The sequence below is a fragment of the Melospiza melodia genome, chromosome 25 (genome assembly GCF_035770615.1).
Source record: "Melospiza melodia melodia isolate bMelMel2 chromosome 25, bMelMel2.pri, whole genome shotgun sequence".
NCBI lineage: Eukaryota > Metazoa > Chordata > Aves > Passeriformes > Passerellidae > Melospiza > Melospiza melodia.
In genome coordinates, this window is record NC_086218.1 from 10843034 (window position 1) to 10860545 (window position 17512).

Consider the following 17512-nt stretch of genomic DNA (forward strand, 5'->3'; position numbering starts at 1 on the left):
TGGAATTCCAACCCAGCCCTTCCACAGAAAAACACCAGGAGCCTTTTAAGCCCAAAGCAGCATTTTTTAAGCCCAAAAGCAGCATTTTCTTGGTCAGTAAATTCCCTCCCACGGGAGGCCAGGCTGGGCTGTGCCGTGTCAGGGATTTTCCTGCCCGCGCCATTCCTGAGAACACAGCCTGGCTGCCCTTCTCATCACACACTTTGGGGTTAATTAATTAACACCCTTTGGGGTTAATTAGCCCGCTTTGGGGTTAATTGGACACGTGTTTCCCTCCTGTCTGCCGTGGGTGGTTTCAGTTCTCTCAATTCCTGCTGGGACACCCGGGAAAGGGGAGCACAGGCTGAGAATGGGGCACCCTCCATTCCACCCCCGTCCCCTTCCTGGGGAAAAATCTAATTATTAATTGATTAATTTGGACTTTTATCACATTGTTTTGATTGCTGAAGAAATCAGGGACACATTCCCTGAGTGCTGGGACAACACAAATGCTTGCTCTCCCCCTTTTCCACCAAGGGAAAATGCTTTGGAATGCAGAAATTTCAACATTGAAATTCGGTTTTTTTGTTCTGTATATTTTATTAAAATCCAGTGCCAATGTTGCCCTGGCCCAGCCCTGCTCCTACACAGTAGGATGGGCTGGGCCATGTGTCCCCCTTCCTGATGTCCCCAAAGGGAGGGGGGGTGACAGCAACTCCCACCCCCCCGAACAGAAAATAAATTAGAAAGAATAAAAACAAAGCAAAACCAGGGGGATGGGATGGGAGACGTGGAGACCTTGTGGGGGACACGGGGATCCCTGTCACCCTGCTGGGGGCTGTCCTGGTCACACGGGGACAGGGAGCTGGGGCAGTGGGGACCCTGCACCCTGGGGGAGGTGACAGCTCGGGTGTCCTGGGAGGGTCTCAGGTGACATTTGGGGTTCCTCAGTGCAGTTTTGGGGTGTCCCAGGAGGGTCCCAGGTGACACTTGGGGTCCCAGGAGGGTCCCAGGTGACACTCGGGGTCCCCCAGTGCAGTTTTGGGGTGTCCCGGGAGGCTCTCAGGTGACACTCAGGATCCCAGGAGGGTCCCAGGTGACACTCGGGTTCCCCCAGTGCAGTTTTGGGGTGTCCCGGGAGGCTCTCAGGTGACACTCAGGATCCCCCCAATGCAGTTGGGGTGTCCCGGGAGGCTCTCAGGTGACACTCGGAGTCCCCCAGTGCAGTTTTGGGGTGTCCCGGGAGGCTCTCAGGTGACACTCGGGGTCCCCCAGTGCAGTTTTGGGGTGTCCCGGGAGGGTCCCAGGTGACACTCGGGGTCCCCCAGTGCACTTTTGGGGTGTCCCGGGAGGCTCTCAGGTGACACTCGGGGTCCCCCAGTGCAGTTTTGGGGTGTCCCGGGAGGCTCTCAGGTGACACTCGGGGTCCCCCAGCTGCAGTTTTGGGGTGTCCCGGGAGGCTCTCAGGTGACACTCGGGGTCCCAGGAGGGTCTCAGGTGACACTCGGGGTACCCCAGTGCACTTTTGGGGTGTCCCAGGAGGCTCTCAGGTGACACTCGGGATCCCAGGAGGGTCCCAGGTGACACTCGGGGTCCCAGGAGGGTCTGAGGTGACACTCAGGATCCCAGGAGGGTCCCAGGTGACACTTGGGGTCCCCCAGCTGCAGTTTTGGGGTGTCCCGGGAGGCTCTCAGGTGACACTCAGGATCCCAGGAGGCTCTCAGGTGACACTCGGGATCCCCCCAGTGCAGTTTTGGGGTGTCCCGGGAGGCTCTCAGGGCCGCCCCGGTGCCGCGGGCAGCAGCAGCGGTTTGGGGAGCAGGGGGGGCTTCACGGACACCGAGCGCTCCAGGGCTCCGGGCCGGGGTCCCCAGGGCGTCGCCCCCGGTGTCCCCAGCGAGTGCATGCGGGTGAGGCCCCGCGGCGGCCCGGGGGGGCTCACGGGGGTGCCCCCCAGCGAGTAGCTCTGCGCCAGCGGCCGCCGCGGGGCCGGGGGGCTGTCGGGGGGCACGTCCAGGCGCACCGGGGCGCGGTCGTGGGGGCCCAGCGGGGCCGCGGGGCCGCGGGGCAGCACCCGGTTGGCGAAGGAGCCGCTGCCCGGGGGGGTCCCGGGCCGCGCCGAGCCCGCGGGCAGCCGCTGCAGCGTCTCCTCCCGGAGCGCCCTGCCCGGCGGGCCCGGCCCGGGGGGCTCCGCGGGGCCGCGCCGGGGCTCCCGCTCCCGGGGGGCGCGGGCCGGGGGCAGCGCGGGGGGCTCGGGCTCGGGGCCGGGGCCGGGGCCGCTCCCGTCCTGCGGCGGCAGCGCGGGGTACAGGCGGGGCACGGGCGGCTGGCTCGGGCTCCGCGGGGCGCACGGCGGCTCCGGGGGCGCTTTGGGGACGGCGGGGCGCTGGCAGCAGGTGGCCAGCAGCCCGGTGGCCAGGGCGCCCACGGCGAAGGCGCCCAGCACGCAGCCCACGAGCACCGGCACCGGAACCGTCGCTTCGGCACCGGGCCCGGGGTGCCGCACCCCTGCGGGACCTCGCGTCAGCCCGGTGTCCCCCGCAGAGACCCCCCGGTCCCCCCTCCCGTCCCTTCTCCCGTCCCTGGGGTCCCTCCTGCTCACTGGGGTCCCCCCACCCCAGGGTCCTTCTCCATCCCTCTTCCCCCCTTGGGATCGTTGTCCCACCCCAGGGGTCCCTGGCGGTCTTGCATCTGTCTCTGGGACACCACAATTCCCCCCGCCCCAAGCCCTTGGTGTCCCCCTCCCCAAACCCTGGGGTCTCCCCCCACGCCAGGGCGCTCAGACAATGTCACTGACCGTGGGCCAGGTCTCCATCCTCGTCACCAACCCTTGTAGGCCCTGTGGGAGCAGAGCAGGGTCAGGCCAGGCCCCAATGTGTCCCTTGGAGCCACCAATGTCCCCTCCACGTCCTCCTCATCCTCTGGCATCACCCACGTGTGCCAGAGCCACCCCATTGTCACCTGCATCCCCCCAGAAATCCCCAAACATCCCCAGCGTCCCCCGTGTTCCCCCTTGGCCTCACCTTGGCAGGTCCCGCTGATCCCGAGCGATCCCTCCATGTCCTGCTGGAAGCCACTCCTGGGACACAGAGGGGACATCACCCGCTGTCCCCAGCGTGTCCCCACACGCCCCGGGAGGTCGGGGATGGGAGGGACAAAACTCACGGAAGGTCCTCGGAGAAGGGGACGCAGCCCCTGGAGGGCAGCCAGACACAATAGGGGTCTCGGGCAGCCAGGCAGCTCCTGCGGGGACACGGGGACACAGCTGCCATCCATGTCCCTGTGCCCGTGTGCGCCCGCGTCCCCTCCCCTGCCCCCGTGCCCTTGGACACTCCCACGACCTTGCACATCCTTGTGTCCCTGTGCATTGCACACTCATTCCCTTGCACATTCCCATCCCCGTTTTGCACATTCCCCATCCCCATTTCGCACATCCCCTTCCCCATTTCGCACATCCCCTTCCCCATTTTGCACATCCCCATCCCCATTTCGCACATCCCCGTCCCCTCCCGCTCCTTTTCCGTCCCTCCCGGCCCCGCTCACCCTCGGCAGGAGCCGTGGCGGCCGCAGCGGCTCAGGGGCAGCCGCAGGAGGCACCCGGCAAAGGCCACGATCAGCTCCCGGCCCGGCAGGTGCAGCTCCAGCCCCAGCACCCGGCTGGGCACCCCGGAGCCCCGCGGGCTGTGGCACCTGCCGCCGAGAGCGCCCAGGGTCAGCACAGCCCCCCTGAGACCCCCAAAACCCCCGCGGGCTGTGGCACCTGCACTCAGGGTCACAGCACAGCCCCCCTGAGACCCCCAAATCCCCTTGGGCTTTGGCACCTGCACTCAGGGTCACAGCACAGCCCCCCTGAGACCCCCAAATCCCCTTGGGCTGTGGCACCTGCACTCAGGGTCACAGCACAGCCCCCCTGACACCCCCAAATCCCCTTGGGCTGTGGCACCCGCACCCAACAGCACCCGGGGTCAGCACAGCCCCCCTGAGACCCCCAAAACCCCCGCGGGCTGTGGCACCTGAGGGCACCCAGGGTCAGCACAGCCCCCCTGACACCCCCAAATCCTCACAGCCCCACAGTGCCCAAGAGCCTCCCAGCACCCACAGCTCCCACAGTGCCCTGAACCCACCCCCCAGGACCCCCAGGCACCCCTCAGCGCCCACCAGCCCCCTCCAGCACCCCGCAATACCCCCAAATCCCCTTGGGCTGTGGCACCTGCACCCGAGAGCACCCAGGGTCAGCACAGCCCCCCTGAGACCCCCCCAAACCCCCAAATCCTCACAGTCCCACAGTGCCCAAGAGCCCCCCAGCACCACCAGCTCCAAGAGCACCCAGAACCCACCACCCAAGCCCCCCAAGCACCCCGAACCCTTCAGTGCCCCCCAGCCCCCTCCAGCATCCCCCGAGACCCCCAGCCCCTCACCGCCCGGGGTCGTAGAGGCTGATCTCCTCGAGCAGCAGCGTCCTGTCCCCGCTGTCCCCGCTGTCCCCCAGCTCTCGGGGCTCCCTGGGTGCCGGGGTGCCCCCGGGGGGCTGCGCGGCCCCGGGGCTCGGTGCAGCTGCCAGCACCTTGAGCAGCCGCCCGTCCTCGGCGCCCAGGAACAGCACGGTGTGGTTCCCGCGGGGCCCCGCGCCCGTGTCCGCGGCCAGCTGGGTCAGCCTGCGGCGGGACGGGGCCTTGCAAAGCCGGGCTTGGGGCTCGGGGCCTTCCTGCATCCTCCTGTGCTCCCGCACACCCTTCCCGGGAGCCCTGCGCAAGGACCATCCCCACCCTGCGGCGCCTGAACCTCCTCTCGTGAAATATTCCCCGTCCCCACGGCTGCTCCGTCCACTCCCACAAATCCATCGCTTTTCCTAAAAGCGATGACTTTTATCGTAACTAATTCACCCTTTTCCGCAGCAGAGAGGAGATAGTTCAAATCTCTCGATGGGATGTTTTTCTTTCAATTTTTTTTTTGGTTGTAAATGGTTAGGGGAGGGAAAAAAGTCACCTAATGTATCACTCTTAAAAGAAAGGACAGAAATGTGTTCCCTCATGACAGCTTGGCTAAGTGTGCTGTGTAAATATAAAATACATAAATGTTTATATATTTATATAAAATATATTATATTATATAATCTTATATTATATATTATACTATACTATACTATACTATACTATACTAAACTATACTATACTATTATATTATATTATATTATATTATATTATATTATATTATATTATATTATATTATATTATATTATATTATATTATATTATATTATATTATATTATATTATATTAATCTCTATAAATAAATGTTATTTATATAAGTATTAATTAATATTTATATATTAATTGTATAATATTATGTTTATACATTTTAATATTTATATTAAATATATATATATATATATATATATAGATATGTAGATATATAAATATATGAATATATATATAAATATATAAATATTTATATAAAGATACCAGGTAAAAGGGCAATAATGCAGCTTACAGTGCACCATGGTGATTTAGGAAACCAACTTCTTATGGCATCTCACTTCCTAAGTCCAGCCCACCCCTGAGGCCACCCTGTCCCTGAGGCCACCTTGTCCCCAAGACCACCCTGTCCCTGAGGTCACCCTGTCCCTGAGGTCACCCTGTCCCTGAGGCCACCTTGTCCCCGAGACCACCCTGTCCCTGAGGTCACCCTGTCCCCCAGGCCACCCTGTCCCCAAGACCACCCTGTCCCCGAGGCCACCCTGTCCCCGAGGCCACCCTGTTCCTGATGTCACCCTGTCCCTGAGGCCACCCTGTCCCCAAGGCCACCCTGTCCCCGCACCTGGTGCCGGTGTGGGTGAAGAGGGGCCGCCCTCCCGCGGCTCCCACGGCTCCGTGCAGCAGCGGGTGCTCCTTGGCGAACACCAGCGTCTCATCGGGGAAGTCCCCAGAGGTGACAACGCCGGCAGCGGCTCCCATCCCGGCACAGCAGCCCGGCCTGCGGCACAGCCGGTGTGGGGACGCGGTTCCCGCGGCACCCGGGGGTGTCCCGGTGCGGGTGGGGGTCCCCGGCTGTACCTGGGCTGGGGGACCCTCTCCTCCGGCACCGGGCCCCAGGCGGCGCCGCGGGGCTCGGCGAAGGGGCCCTCGAAGGAGCGCTCCACGTCCGCCAGGTAGAAGGCGCAGACGGCCGAGCCGGGGATGCTGCGGGGACAGCGGGGGGGGACAGGATGGCCTTGGGTTGAGCAGGGCCCCTCCGTGTCCCTGGGGTGTCCCCAGGCTCTGTTTTGCTGTGTGTGTCCCCTCTGTGTCCCCAGGTCCCTGGTTGAGTCCATCCCCATGTCTCCATTTGTGTCCATCCCCAGTCCCCCTTCAAGTCCATCCCCATGTCTCCCTGGGCAAGCCCCTCTCTGTGTCCCCATGTCCACATGTGAGTCCCTACTCGTGTCACCATCATCCTGTCCCCATATCCCATCTCCCCATGTCCCCACATCCCCATGTCCCCGTGTCCCCATGTCCCCACATCCTCATTATCCCATAGCCCCATGTCGCCATGTCCCCGTGTCCCTGTGTCCCCATGTCCCAACATCCCAATGTCCCTGTGTCCTGATGTCCCCATGTCCCCACATCTCCATGTCCTGATATCCCCATGTCCTGATATCCCCATGTCCCCACATCCCCATGTCCTGATGTCCCCATGTCCCCACATCCCCATGTCCCCACATCCCCATGTCCTGATGCCCCCATGTCCCTGTGTCCCCACATCCCCATGTCCCCACATCCCCATGTCCTGATGTCCCCATGTCCCCACATCCCCATGTCCCCACATCCCCATGTCCTGATGCCCCCATGTCCCTGTGTCCCCACATCCCCACCTCCCCATGTCCCCAAGTCCCCATGTCCCCACATCCCCATGTCCTGATGTCCCCGTGTCCCCACGTCCCCACATCCCCGAGTCCCTGCCTGTTGGGTTGGGTGCCAAAGAGTGCCAGGACAGCGGGGCGCCCGTGCAGGGTCTGTGGCGGTGTCACAGCCTCCAGGACGTCGAAGTAGAAGACGGTGTCGCCGGGGACGGAGCACTGCAGCCGCACCTTCAGGAAGGACGTCCAGCGCCGCTCCAGCACCCGCGGGGACCCGCCGCGGTCATTGCGGCACACCCGGGCCACCCGCGCCACCAGCACCTGCACGGGGATGGGTCAGCACCTGGGCACCCGGGGACAGCGCCTGGACACCCTCAGGGTCACCTGGATACCTGGGAACAGCACCTGGACACCCTCAGGGTCACCTGGACACCCTCAGGGTCACCTGGACACCTGGGAACAGCACCTGGACACCCTCAGGGTCACCTGGACACCCTCAGGGTCACCTGGACACCTGGGAACAGCACCTGGACACCCTCAGGGTCACCTGGACACCATCAGGGTCACCTGGATACCCTCAGGATCACCACCCGCGCCACCCGCGCCACCAGCACCTGCACGGGAACCTGCTCAGCACCTGGACACCCTCAGGGTCACCTGGATACCCTCAGGGTCACCTGGACACCTGGGGACAGCACCTGGACACCCTCAGGGTCACCTGGACACCCTCAGGGTCACCTGGACACCATCAGGGTCACCTGGATACCCTCAGGGTCACCTGGACACCTGGGGACAGCACCTGGACACCCTCAGGGTCACCTGGACACCCTCAGGATCACCTGGATACCCTCAGGATCACCACCTGGGCCACCCAGGCCACCAGCACCTGCACGGGGACTGGGTCACCACCTGGGCACCCTCAGAGTCAGCACCCGGGGCATCTGGGCACCCCTGGGCACTGTGGCTGCCCCCCAGACGCCTCCGGGGGCACCCACAGGCCTGACACCCTGGTGAGGGGCTCAGGAGTCTCCCCTGGCTCAGCCCCAGGGTGGGGGTCCCTGTGTGCCCCCCGTGCCCCCCGTGCCCACCTTGCCCAGGGCGCTGAGCTCCACTGCCACCTCCCTGAAGAAGAAGTAGACGTAGGGGCCATAGGGCAGCACCTGCACAAAGTGGGGTTCTGGGGAGGGGGGACAGGGGAGGTCAGAGGCACCATCAGCTCCTGCCACCTCCTGTCCTTGTCCCACAGCCTCGTGCTCAGCCCCCTCCCCTGTACCCCCAGACTGCAGCCCTGCACCCCCCGACCCCATCCCCACAGACCCCTGCACCGCTCTGGCACATCCTTCCATCCCTGTACCCCCATCCGACCCCCACAGACCCCCCAAACCCCCCGTACCCCCATCCCATCTCCACAGACTGCCCCAAACCCCCACAGACCCCCACAGATCCCTCCACACCCCCCCAGACCCCCTGTACCCCCATCCCATCCCCACATCCCCCTGCCCCATTCTGACACATCCTTCATTCCCCGTACCCCCATCCCACCTCCACAGACCTTCACAGACCCCCTGTACCCCCAGAGACCCCCAGAGACCCCCATCCCACCTTCGCAGACCCCCCCAGACCCCCTGTACCCCCATCCCATCCCCACAGACCCCTGCCCCATTCTGCCACATCCCTCCACACCTGTAACCCCTTCCCCACACCCTCCTACACCCCTGCACCCCCATCCCACCCCCACAAACCTCCTGTACCCCCATCCCACCCCCAGAGACCCCCATCCCATCCCCATAGACCCCTCCAGACCCCCGCAGACCCCCATCACACCCCCCAGACCCCCCATCCCATCCCATCCCCACATCCCCCTGCCCCATTCTGCCACATCCCTCCACACCTGTAACCCGTTCCTCACACCCCTCCTACACCCCTGCACCCCCATCCCATCCCCATAGACCCCCCCATAGACCCCCGCAGACCCCCATCCCACCCCCCAGACCCCCCCAGACCCCCCATTTCGGGGTACCCTGCAGCCAGCGGGAGCTGTACTTGAGGGTGCGCAGGGGAGCCTGCCCGGGGCTCAGGCTGCGGTAGATCACGGCGTCACTGGCCTGGAAATCGGCCACGGTGGCCGAGTACAGGCTGCCATCTGCGGGGAGGGGACAGGGGACACACCGGGTCACCCCCGTGCCCCCCCGGACCCCCCCCGTGCCCCTCCGTGCCCCCCAGCACCCACCGACAAAGAGAGCCGCGATGCTTTGCTTGGCGTCGAAGGGACACCGCGCCTGCCCGCTGACCTCGTCACCCTGCTGGGCCAGGCTGCTCACCTGGGCGGGGGGGGACACGTCCAGAGGCTGTGAGACCCCTCCCCAAACACTCAGCACCCCCCTTGTGCCATCCCCAACCCCATCGGGGTCCCCCCGGTGCAGCTGGGGTGTCCATGGCTGAGAACCTCCATGCCCTGGGAATGGCTTTGCTGGGGTTGAGACGCCCCAGGCACCCCCAGGAGGCTGCTCACCTGGGGGGGGACATGCCCAGAGACCGTGAGACCCCTCCCCAAACACTCAGTACCCCCCTTGTGCCATGCCCAACCCCATTGGGGTCCCCCAGGTACAGTTGGGGTGTCCCGGGAGGGTCTCAGGTGACACTCAGGGTTCCCCCCAGTGCATTTTTGGGGTGTCCTGGGAGGGTCTCAGGTGACACTGGGGGTCCCGGGAGGCTCTCAGGTGACATTTGGGGTCCCCTCGAGCAGTTGGGGTGTCCCGGGAGGGTCTCAGGTGACGCCTGGGGTCCCAGGAGGGTCTCGGGTGACACTCAGGGTTCCCCCCAGTGCATTTTTGGGGTGTCCTGGGAGGGTCTCAGGTGACACTGAGGGTCCCAGGAGGGTCTCAGGTGACACTCGGGGTCCCCCTGGTGCAGTTTTGGGGTGTCCCAGGAGAGTCTCAGGTGACACTGAGGGTCCCGGGAGGCTCTCAGGTGACACTTGGGGTCCCAGGAGGGTCTCAGGTGACACTTGGGGTCCCCCTGGTGCAGTTTTGGGGTGTCCCGGGAGGGTCTCAGGTGACACTTGGGGTCCCCCTGGTGACACTTGGGGTCCCGGGAGGGTCTCGGGTGACACTCAGGGTTCCCCCCAGTGCATTTTTGGGGTGTCCTGGGAGGGTCTCAGGTGACACTGAGGGTCCCAGGAGAGTCTCAGGTGACACTCGGGGTCCCCCCAGTGCAGTTTTGGGGTGTCCCAGGATGGTCTTGGGTGACACTCGGGGTCCCCCTTGTGCAGTTTTGGGGTGTCCATGGCTGAGAACCTCCGTGCTCTGGGAACTGCCCTGCTGGGGCTGAGACCCCCAGGACCCCCCCTCATTCCGGGGGTCCCCCCACCTGGTAGGTGCGGCACAGGGGGCTGAAGGCATTGGTGCCACAAGCCAGGAGGGTCTCGGCGTCGCGGGGCACCAGCACTCGGATGTAGTTGTGACACTCGTCCTGTGAGGGTGGCACGGGTGACACCCTGGTGCCACCACATCAAAGCCCGCACCCCAAATTCCCAAATCCCCGCACCCCAAATCCCCGGTGGCGCCCCCTCACCTGCCGCCGGCCCCGCATGGCGCAGCTCTGCCTGTCCCGCGTCTCCCAGGTGAGGTGCTGCCAGGTGAGATGTGCCAAGGGAGGGTGGGCACGGGGACCCTCGTGCGTCCCCCCGCGTGCCCCCTGTGTCCCCAAGGGTCGCTGTCCCCGTGCCCCCTTACCCGCTCCGGGTACAGCGTCCCCTCGTCCTGCCGCAGGTCGAAGGCGTAGATGTGGTCCCTGGAGGGGGGGGGTGAGTGTGCAAGGGGGCACGGGGGTGTGCAAGGGACACAGGGTGTGCGAGGGGACACGGAGTGTGCAAGGGGACACGGGGGTGTGCAAGGGGACACGGGGGTGTGCAAGGGACACGGGGTGTGCGAGGGGACACGGGGACAACACGCACAGGGGGTATGCAAAGGGACATAGGTGTGCAAGGGACACGGGGGTGTTCAAGGGACATGGAGGGAGTGTAAGGGACACGGGGGTGTGTGCAAAGTGACAGGGGGTGTGCAAACTGGCAGGGGCCGTGCGAGGGGACATAAGGGGCGTGCAAGGGACACAGGGAGGACACGCACAGGGGGACAGCGCGGGGGTCACGCACTGACAAGGGCGCAGGAGCGTGCAAATCCTTGCACAAGCCCGGCTAAGGGTGCCCCGCACCGGGGCCGTGTCCCGGCGCACCGGGCGCTCACCGGGCGGCCACGAAGAGCGTCCCGTTGAGCCGCAGCATCCGCTGGAAGTCCAGGCCGAGCCGCGCCGTGCCGTTGTCCCCCCGGAGCCCCCCGAAACGCGGGTACGCGGCCGTGGCTGCGGGGCGGGGGGACACGGTGAGAGCCCGGGAACCCCCGGGACTGGGGGCTGAGAACGGGAACCGGGACCGGGACTGGGACTGAGAACGGGAACCGGGACTGGGACCGGGACTGAGAACGGGAACCGGGACCGGGGTCTGAGAACGGGAACCGGGACTGGGACCGGGACTGAGAACGGGAACCGGGACCGGGGTCTGAGAACGGGAACCGGGACCGGGGCTGAGAACGGGAACCGGGACCGGGGCTGAGAACGGGAACCGGGACCGGGACTGGGACTGAGAACGGGAACCGGGACCGGGGCTGAGAACGGGAACCGGGACCGGGGCTGAGAACGGGAACCGGGACTGGGTCTGGGACTGAGAACGGGAACCGGGACCGGGACTGGGGTCTGAGAACGGGAACCGGGACCGGGGTCTGAGAACGGGAACCGGGACCGGGACTGGGGTCTGAGAACGGGAACCGGGACCGGGGTCTGAGAACGGGAACCGGGACCGGGACTGGGGTCTGAGAACGGGAACCGGGACTGGGACCGGGACTGAGAACGGGAACCGGGACCGGGACTGAGAACGGGAACCGGGACCGGGGTCTGAGAACGGGAACCGGGACTGGGACCGGGACTGAGAACGGGAACCAGGACCGGGGTCTGAGAACGGGAACCAGGACTGGGACTGAGAACGGGAATTGGGATTGGGACTGGGGTCTGAGAACGGGAACCGGGACCGGGGTCTGAGAACGGGAACCGGGACTGGGACTGAGAACGGGAATTGGGATTGGGACTGGGGTCTGAGAACGGGTACCGGGACCGGGGTCTGAGAACGGGAATCAGGACTGGAATGGGCTGCGGGAGCTGCAGCGAGGCCAGGGCTGGGGGCAAGGAAATGGGGCAGGACTGGGATCAGAATTAGGGTTGGGGGCTGAGACTGGGGTCGGGATTGGGGTCGGGATTGGGGCTGGCATTGGGGCTGGCATTGGGGTTGAACTGGGACGGAAGCTGGGAATGGGGCTCGGATCGGGACCAGCATCAGAACTGGGATTGGGATTGGGATGGGACAGGGATTGCAGCCAGGATTGGGACCAGAATCGGGGCTGGGATTGGGATTGGGATTGGGATGGGACGGGGATTGGGATTTGGGGGTGGGACAGGGATTGGGATTGGGCTGGGACAGGGATTGCAGCCAGGATCGGGACCAGAATTGGGGCTGGGATTTGGGGGTGGGACAGGGATTGGGATTTGGGGGTGGGACAGGGATTGCAGCCCCCCCATCCCAGGGCCGCCCCCCAGCCCTGCTCACCTGCCAGCCCCACGGTGCTCCGAGCCACCAGGTCCCTCGGGAAGGACTGGGCGAGGGTCCCGGTGAGGAGGAGGAGGAGGAGGAGGAGGAGGACGACGAAGAGCAGCGGGACCCCCGGCATGGCGGGTGGGGCTGGGAGCGACCCCCCCGCCCCGCCCCGGGCTGCGAGCGGGGGGAAACTGAGGCACGGGGAGGAGAGGGGGAGTGGGGACAGTGTGGGGACAGCGCTCCCAGTGTCCCCAGTCCTCTCAGTGGTCCCCATTTCCCCCTGCTCCAGCGTTCCTGTCCCAAAGTCCCCCGTGCCCCCGTCCCAGTGCTCCCAGTGCTGCTGCCACCAGCGCCGGGACTTTTCCCAGCACCCCCAAACACCCCCCTACACCCCGACCCCGCACCCCAAATACCTCAAAGACACCCTCACAACACTCAGCGTCCCACCCAAAGCCCTAAAACACCCTAAAACACCCCAAAACCGCCCCGTCCCCAAGCTCCATGGTCCCATTCAGTCCCCTGCCCCAGCACCCCACAACACCTAGCCTGCACCCCAAAACTACGCCAAAACCACCCCAAACCTACTCCAAAACTACGCCAAAACCACCCCAAACCTACCCCCTGCCCCAACACTCCACAATACCCAGCCTACACCCCAAAACTACCCCAAACTCACCCCAACAGCACCCCAAATCACCCCAAACGCACCCCCTGCCCCAGCACCCCACAACTCCCAGCCTGCACCCCAAAACCCACCCCAAAACCACCCTAAACCCACCCCAAACCCACCCCCTGCCCCAACACCTCACAATACCCAGCCTACACCCCAAACCCACCCCAAAACCACCCCAGAATCGCCCTAAACCACCCCAAAAGCATCCCTAAACCACCCCAAATCACCCCAAACCCACCCCCAGCCCCAACACCCCCCCAACCCCCGCCCCTCCCGGACCCCTCGGCGCTCGGTACCGGCTCCGCTCCCCGCTCGGTGCCGAGCGGCTCCGCCCCGGAACGGGCCGGGACCGGGCACCGGCCGGAGCGGGGGCCGGTGGGGGGCGGGACCGGGGGACCCCCGTGGGGACGGCAGAGCCCCCGGGGCTGCCCCCGCGGCCGCCCTATAGATAGACGGGCGTTAATGCCCGTTAATGAGATGATCCTCATTAACTGCCGAGCCCGGCGGTGGGGGTTGGGGGGGGGTTGGGGGGGGGGGGGGTTTTGCACGCGCGTGTGCGCGGCTGTGACACACCCCCCCCTCCCCCCCCCCTCCGGTGCGCGCTCCCGCGTGTGCAACCGCCGGGCGCGCGCGCCGGTGCGGCGGGGCCACCCCGTGTGTGTCCCCTCCGTGTGTCCCCCTTTGTGCGTCCCCTCCGTGTGTCCCCTCCGTGTGTCCCCTCTGTGTGTCCCCCTTTGTGCGTCCCCTCCGTGTGTCCCCTCTGTGTGTCCCCTCTGTGCGTCCCCTCCGTGTGTCCCCTCTGTGCGTCCCCTCTGTGTGTCCCCTCTGTGTGTCCCCTCTGTGTCACCTGCACCGTGTGTGGCCACCGAGAGTTACTGGGAGTTACTGGGACGTACTGGGAGCACTGAGATGCCCTCTGCCTCCGTGTCCCCGCTCAGGCTGCGCTGTCCCCGAGTGCCACCCTGTGGGGACACGGCAGGGGTGGGGGACGCTGGGGACACCCCTGAGGCTCGGGGGGGGTACCGGGGGTCCCGAGGGGGCGGGCACGGGGTGACATCTGCTGGCATGGCCGGGGATGGCACCGCTCGGGGACACGGGGGGGCGGTGTCCCCTCGGAGCGATGGTGGCAGCCCTGGGGACGCGGCGGTGTCCCCCCGGAGCGATGGTCGTGTCCCCGAGGGGTGGCAGGGGACAGTGTCGCCAGTGGGGGAAGGCGGAGGACACGGACACACACAGGACAATCGGGGACACACACAGGACACGGGGGACACAGACAGGATACACGGGGGGACACACACAGGACACAGACAGGACACTGGGAACACATGGGACACGCCCAGGACACGGGGGAGCACACACATGACACGGGGGGACACAGAGGACACAGGACACGGGGGACACAGACAGGACAGAGGGACACACACGGGACACGGGGGATACAGGACACACGGGGGACACACAGAGGACACGGGGGACACACGGGGGACACCCAGAGGACAGAGGGACACCCACAGGACAGAGGGACACCCACAGGACAGAGGGACACACAACCGTCCCCAACCTCCGCTCCCCTCCCGAGGGCGGCGCCATTCCCGGCGGTTCCTGCAGGGGGCGCAATCCCCGGCTCGGTCCAGGCCCCGCCCCCAGACGGCGTCAAGCCCCGCCCACTCCCCAGGAGGCCCCGCCCCCCGTCATGGCGGGCGCGCGCGTGCTCGTGCACGTGCGGCGCGCGGGGGCGGGGGGGGCGGCGGCGTTCGGGCAGGTCCGGGGGGGACCGGGGGGGACCGGGGGGGACCGGGGGCAATGGGGGGGTCTGGGGACCATGGCGGTAACGGGGGGACAGTGCAGGGCAGGGGGAGCGGGGACAGCGCGGGGACGGGGACAGTGACAGTGACAGCGCGGGGACGGTGACAGCGGTGTCCCCGCAGAGTGTCACCGGCGTGTTCTGCCCCGCGCACACCGACGTGGCCCTGGTGAGCTGCGGGCTGGAGCGCGGCCGCTTCCTCATCTCCGATGTGCCCTTCCCCGGCTCCACCGTCACCGTCCTCAAGGTGCCGCCAGCCCCGGTGTCCCCCGCTCGGTGTCGGAGCCACGGCAGCCCTGACGTGCCCTGTCCCCGCAGAGACCCCCGTTCTGCCCCGCCAAGCTGCGAGGGGACGCGCCGGGTGACCGGGGGGGACACGCGGGGGTGACAGCGGCGGTGGCCGTGCTGCTGGAGGCCACCTGCGGCCACGTCCTGCTGACCCGCCGGGCCACCACCCTGCGACACTTCCCCAACGTTTGGGTGCCACCAGGTGAGCGCAAGGACGGGGACGGCAGCTCTGGGGGGGGGGGGGGGGACAGATATTTTGGGGTCCCCTGACCGCTGTCCCCCCACTCAGGTGGGCACTTGGAGCCAGGAGAAGAGGTGAGGTGACACCGCGGGGAGGGCAGGGGGTGCCCAGGTGAGTTGGGGACACCTGTGACACCCCGACCCTCCCAGCTGGTGGCCGCGGGGCTGCGGGAGCTGGCCGAGGAGACGGGGCTGCACCTGGAGCCCGGAACCTTCTCGTGGCGCCTGCTCGGCCTCTGGGAGGTAACGACCCCTCCCCAAAGCGGGGCTGGGCGGGGGGTGACACCCCCGGGTGGCCGCTGTGTCCCACGGGTCACCCCCGCTCCCCGCAGTCGCTGTTCCCCCCCTCGCTGAGCTGGGGGCCACCGCGGTGCCACCACATTGTCACCTACCTGGGGCTGCGCTCGGCCGAGCCCCGCCAGCGGCTGCAGGTGGGGACAGCTCCGGTAGGGGGGCATCTCCGGGGGTGGGGGACACCTCTGAGAGGGTCCCTTCATGGGTGGGGGGCACCTCCGAGGGTGGGGGGCACTTCCAAAGGGGTCCCTCAATGGGTGGGGGCCCCTCTTGGGACTGCAGTCCCTCTCTGGGTTGGGGTCCCTCTAAGGGTGGGGGTCCCTCATGGCCGGGCTGTTCCTCCCCTGGAAGCCCCTCCTGAGGCTGGGGGTTCCCTCCAAGGGTGGGGGTCCCTCCAAGGGTGGGGGTCCCTATGGAGGTTGGGGTTCCCCCCACCGTGGGGGTCTCTCCCTCCACGATGTCCCCATGCCCAGGCCCGGCTGTGCCCGAGCCCGGCTGAGGTCAGCGCCGTGGCCTGGCTGGAGCCTCCGGTCCTGGAGGCCATCGCTGCCACCGAGGATGGAGCCGAGGGACCGGGACCAGGACCGGGATTGGGATCGGGACCGGGATCACTCCCCAGCGAGCTGCCGGCCACCATAGGGTGAGACCCCCGCTGCCCCCCTGGGGACAGCGACACGAGGCTGCAGAGCCCCTGGGGGCTGCCCCAGCCCCGTTCCTGACCCCGTTCCCCGGTGCAGGATCACGGAGCTGAGCCCCGACGGCCTCCGCAGCTCCCGGATCGCCACCGGGACCCTCCTGCGCCGGGCCCCGGAGCGCGGCCCCGACCTGGAGCGCGTCAGCACCGGCACCAAATTCGCGCTGGGCCGGTGGCGGGCGGGGCCCGGCCGGGGGCAGGAGCGCGAATAAAATCCCGGCGGGATCCAAACCCGTCCTGGAGCGGGGTGTGCGTGGGGTCGGGGGGTTCCGGGGGAATGGAGAGGGCGCTCACCGTTCCCCGGGGTGTGGGGATGGAGACACGGGATGGGACACGGGATGGGGACATGGGATGGGGACATGGGACACAGAATGGGACCCAAAATGGGACAGGGGATGGGGACATGGGATGGGACATGGGATGGCGACACAGGATGAGACATGGGACACAGGATGGGATATGGAAAGGGACACAGAATGGGACCTGGGACATGGGATGGGACACGGGATGGGGACATGGGACAGGACATGGGATGGGACATGGGACAGGGGATGGGACATGGGATGGGGATGTGGGACATGGAAAGGGACATGGGATGGGGACACGGGATGGGATATGGGATGGGAACATGGGACACAAAATGGGACCCAGAATGGGACATGGGAGGGGACACGAGATGGGGACATGGGACATGGGATGGGATGTGAGATGGGGACACGGAATGGGGACATGGGACCCAAAATGGGACACGGGATGGGACATGAGATGGGACAGGGGATGGGGACACGGAATGAGGACATGGGATGGGACACAGGATGGGGACATGGGACATGGGATGGGATATGGGATGGGGACACGGAATGGGGACATGGGACCCAAAATGGGACACGGGATGGGACATGAGATGGGACAGGGGATGGGGACACGGAATGAGGACATGGGATGGGACACAGGATGGGGACATGGGATGGGACATGGGACATGGGATGGGACACGGGGTGGGACACAGGACGGGGACACGGAAAGGGACACAGAAAGGGACACAGAATGTGACACGGCCATGTG

General features: G+C 65.8%; 2 protein-coding genes across 2 annotated transcripts; one reads left to right on the plus strand and one right to left on the minus strand.

The window, feature by feature from the left end:
* Positions 1 to 1670: 1670 nt before the first annotated feature.
* Positions 1671 to 12793, minus strand: SEMA6C (semaphorin 6C). Its single transcript, XM_063176420.1, has 17 exons — positions 12467 to 12793; positions 11058 to 11172; positions 10548 to 10605; positions 10387 to 10443; positions 10183 to 10284; positions 9044 to 9134; positions 8834 to 8956; positions 7902 to 7990; positions 6917 to 7134; positions 6032 to 6157; positions 5796 to 5951; positions 4398 to 4634; positions 3523 to 3669; positions 3145 to 3222; positions 3003 to 3058; positions 2777 to 2818; positions 1671 to 2487 (listed from the first exon to the last, which is right to left on the minus strand). The coding sequence occupies exons 1-17, from the start codon at positions 12726 to 12728 to the stop codon at positions 1754 to 1756; spliced, it is 2691 nt and encodes an 896-aa protein (XP_063032490.1). The 5' UTR covers positions 12729 to 12793; the 3' UTR covers positions 1671 to 1753.
* Positions 12794 to 14820: 2027 nt separating this feature from the next.
* NUDT17 (nudix hydrolase 17) lies at positions 14821 to 16682 on the plus strand. The gene is made up of 8 exons (XM_063176137.1): positions 14821 to 14889; positions 15056 to 15178; positions 15250 to 15421; positions 15509 to 15534; positions 15610 to 15702; positions 15792 to 15890; positions 16227 to 16393; positions 16491 to 16682. Exons 1-8 carry the CDS (start codon positions 14821 to 14823, stop codon positions 16657 to 16659), a joined length of 918 nt encoding a protein of 305 aa, XP_063032207.1. The 3' UTR covers positions 16660 to 16682.
* The last annotated feature ends 830 nt before the right edge of the window (positions 16683 to 17512 follow it).

Coding starts and splice junctions, on each gene's coding strand:
- SEMA6C (XM_063176420.1), bottom strand. CDS start 12,728: ATGGGGACCACTGAGAGGACTGGGGACACTGGGAGCGCTGTCCCCACA. Junction 9,135..10,182: donor CCCTGTGCCGCACCTACCAG/GTGGGGGGACCC, acceptor CCCCCCGCCCAG/GTGAGCAGCCTGGCCCAGCA. Junction 4,635..5,795: donor TTCACCCACACCGGCACCAG/GTGCGGGGACAG, acceptor GTCCCGCCGCAG/GCTGACCCAGCTGGCCGCGG.
- NUDT17 (XM_063176137.1), top strand. CDS start 14,821: ATGGCGGGCGCGCGCGTGCTCGTGCACGTGCGGCGCGCGGGGGCGGGG. Junction 14,890..15,055: donor GGGCGGCGGCGTTCGGGCAG/GTCCGGGGGGGA, acceptor GTGTCCCCGCAG/AGTGTCACCGGCGTGTTCTG. Junction 15,891..16,226: donor AGCCCCGCCAGCGGCTGCAG/GTGGGGACAGCT, acceptor CCCCATGCCCAG/GCCCGGCTGTGCCCGAGCCC.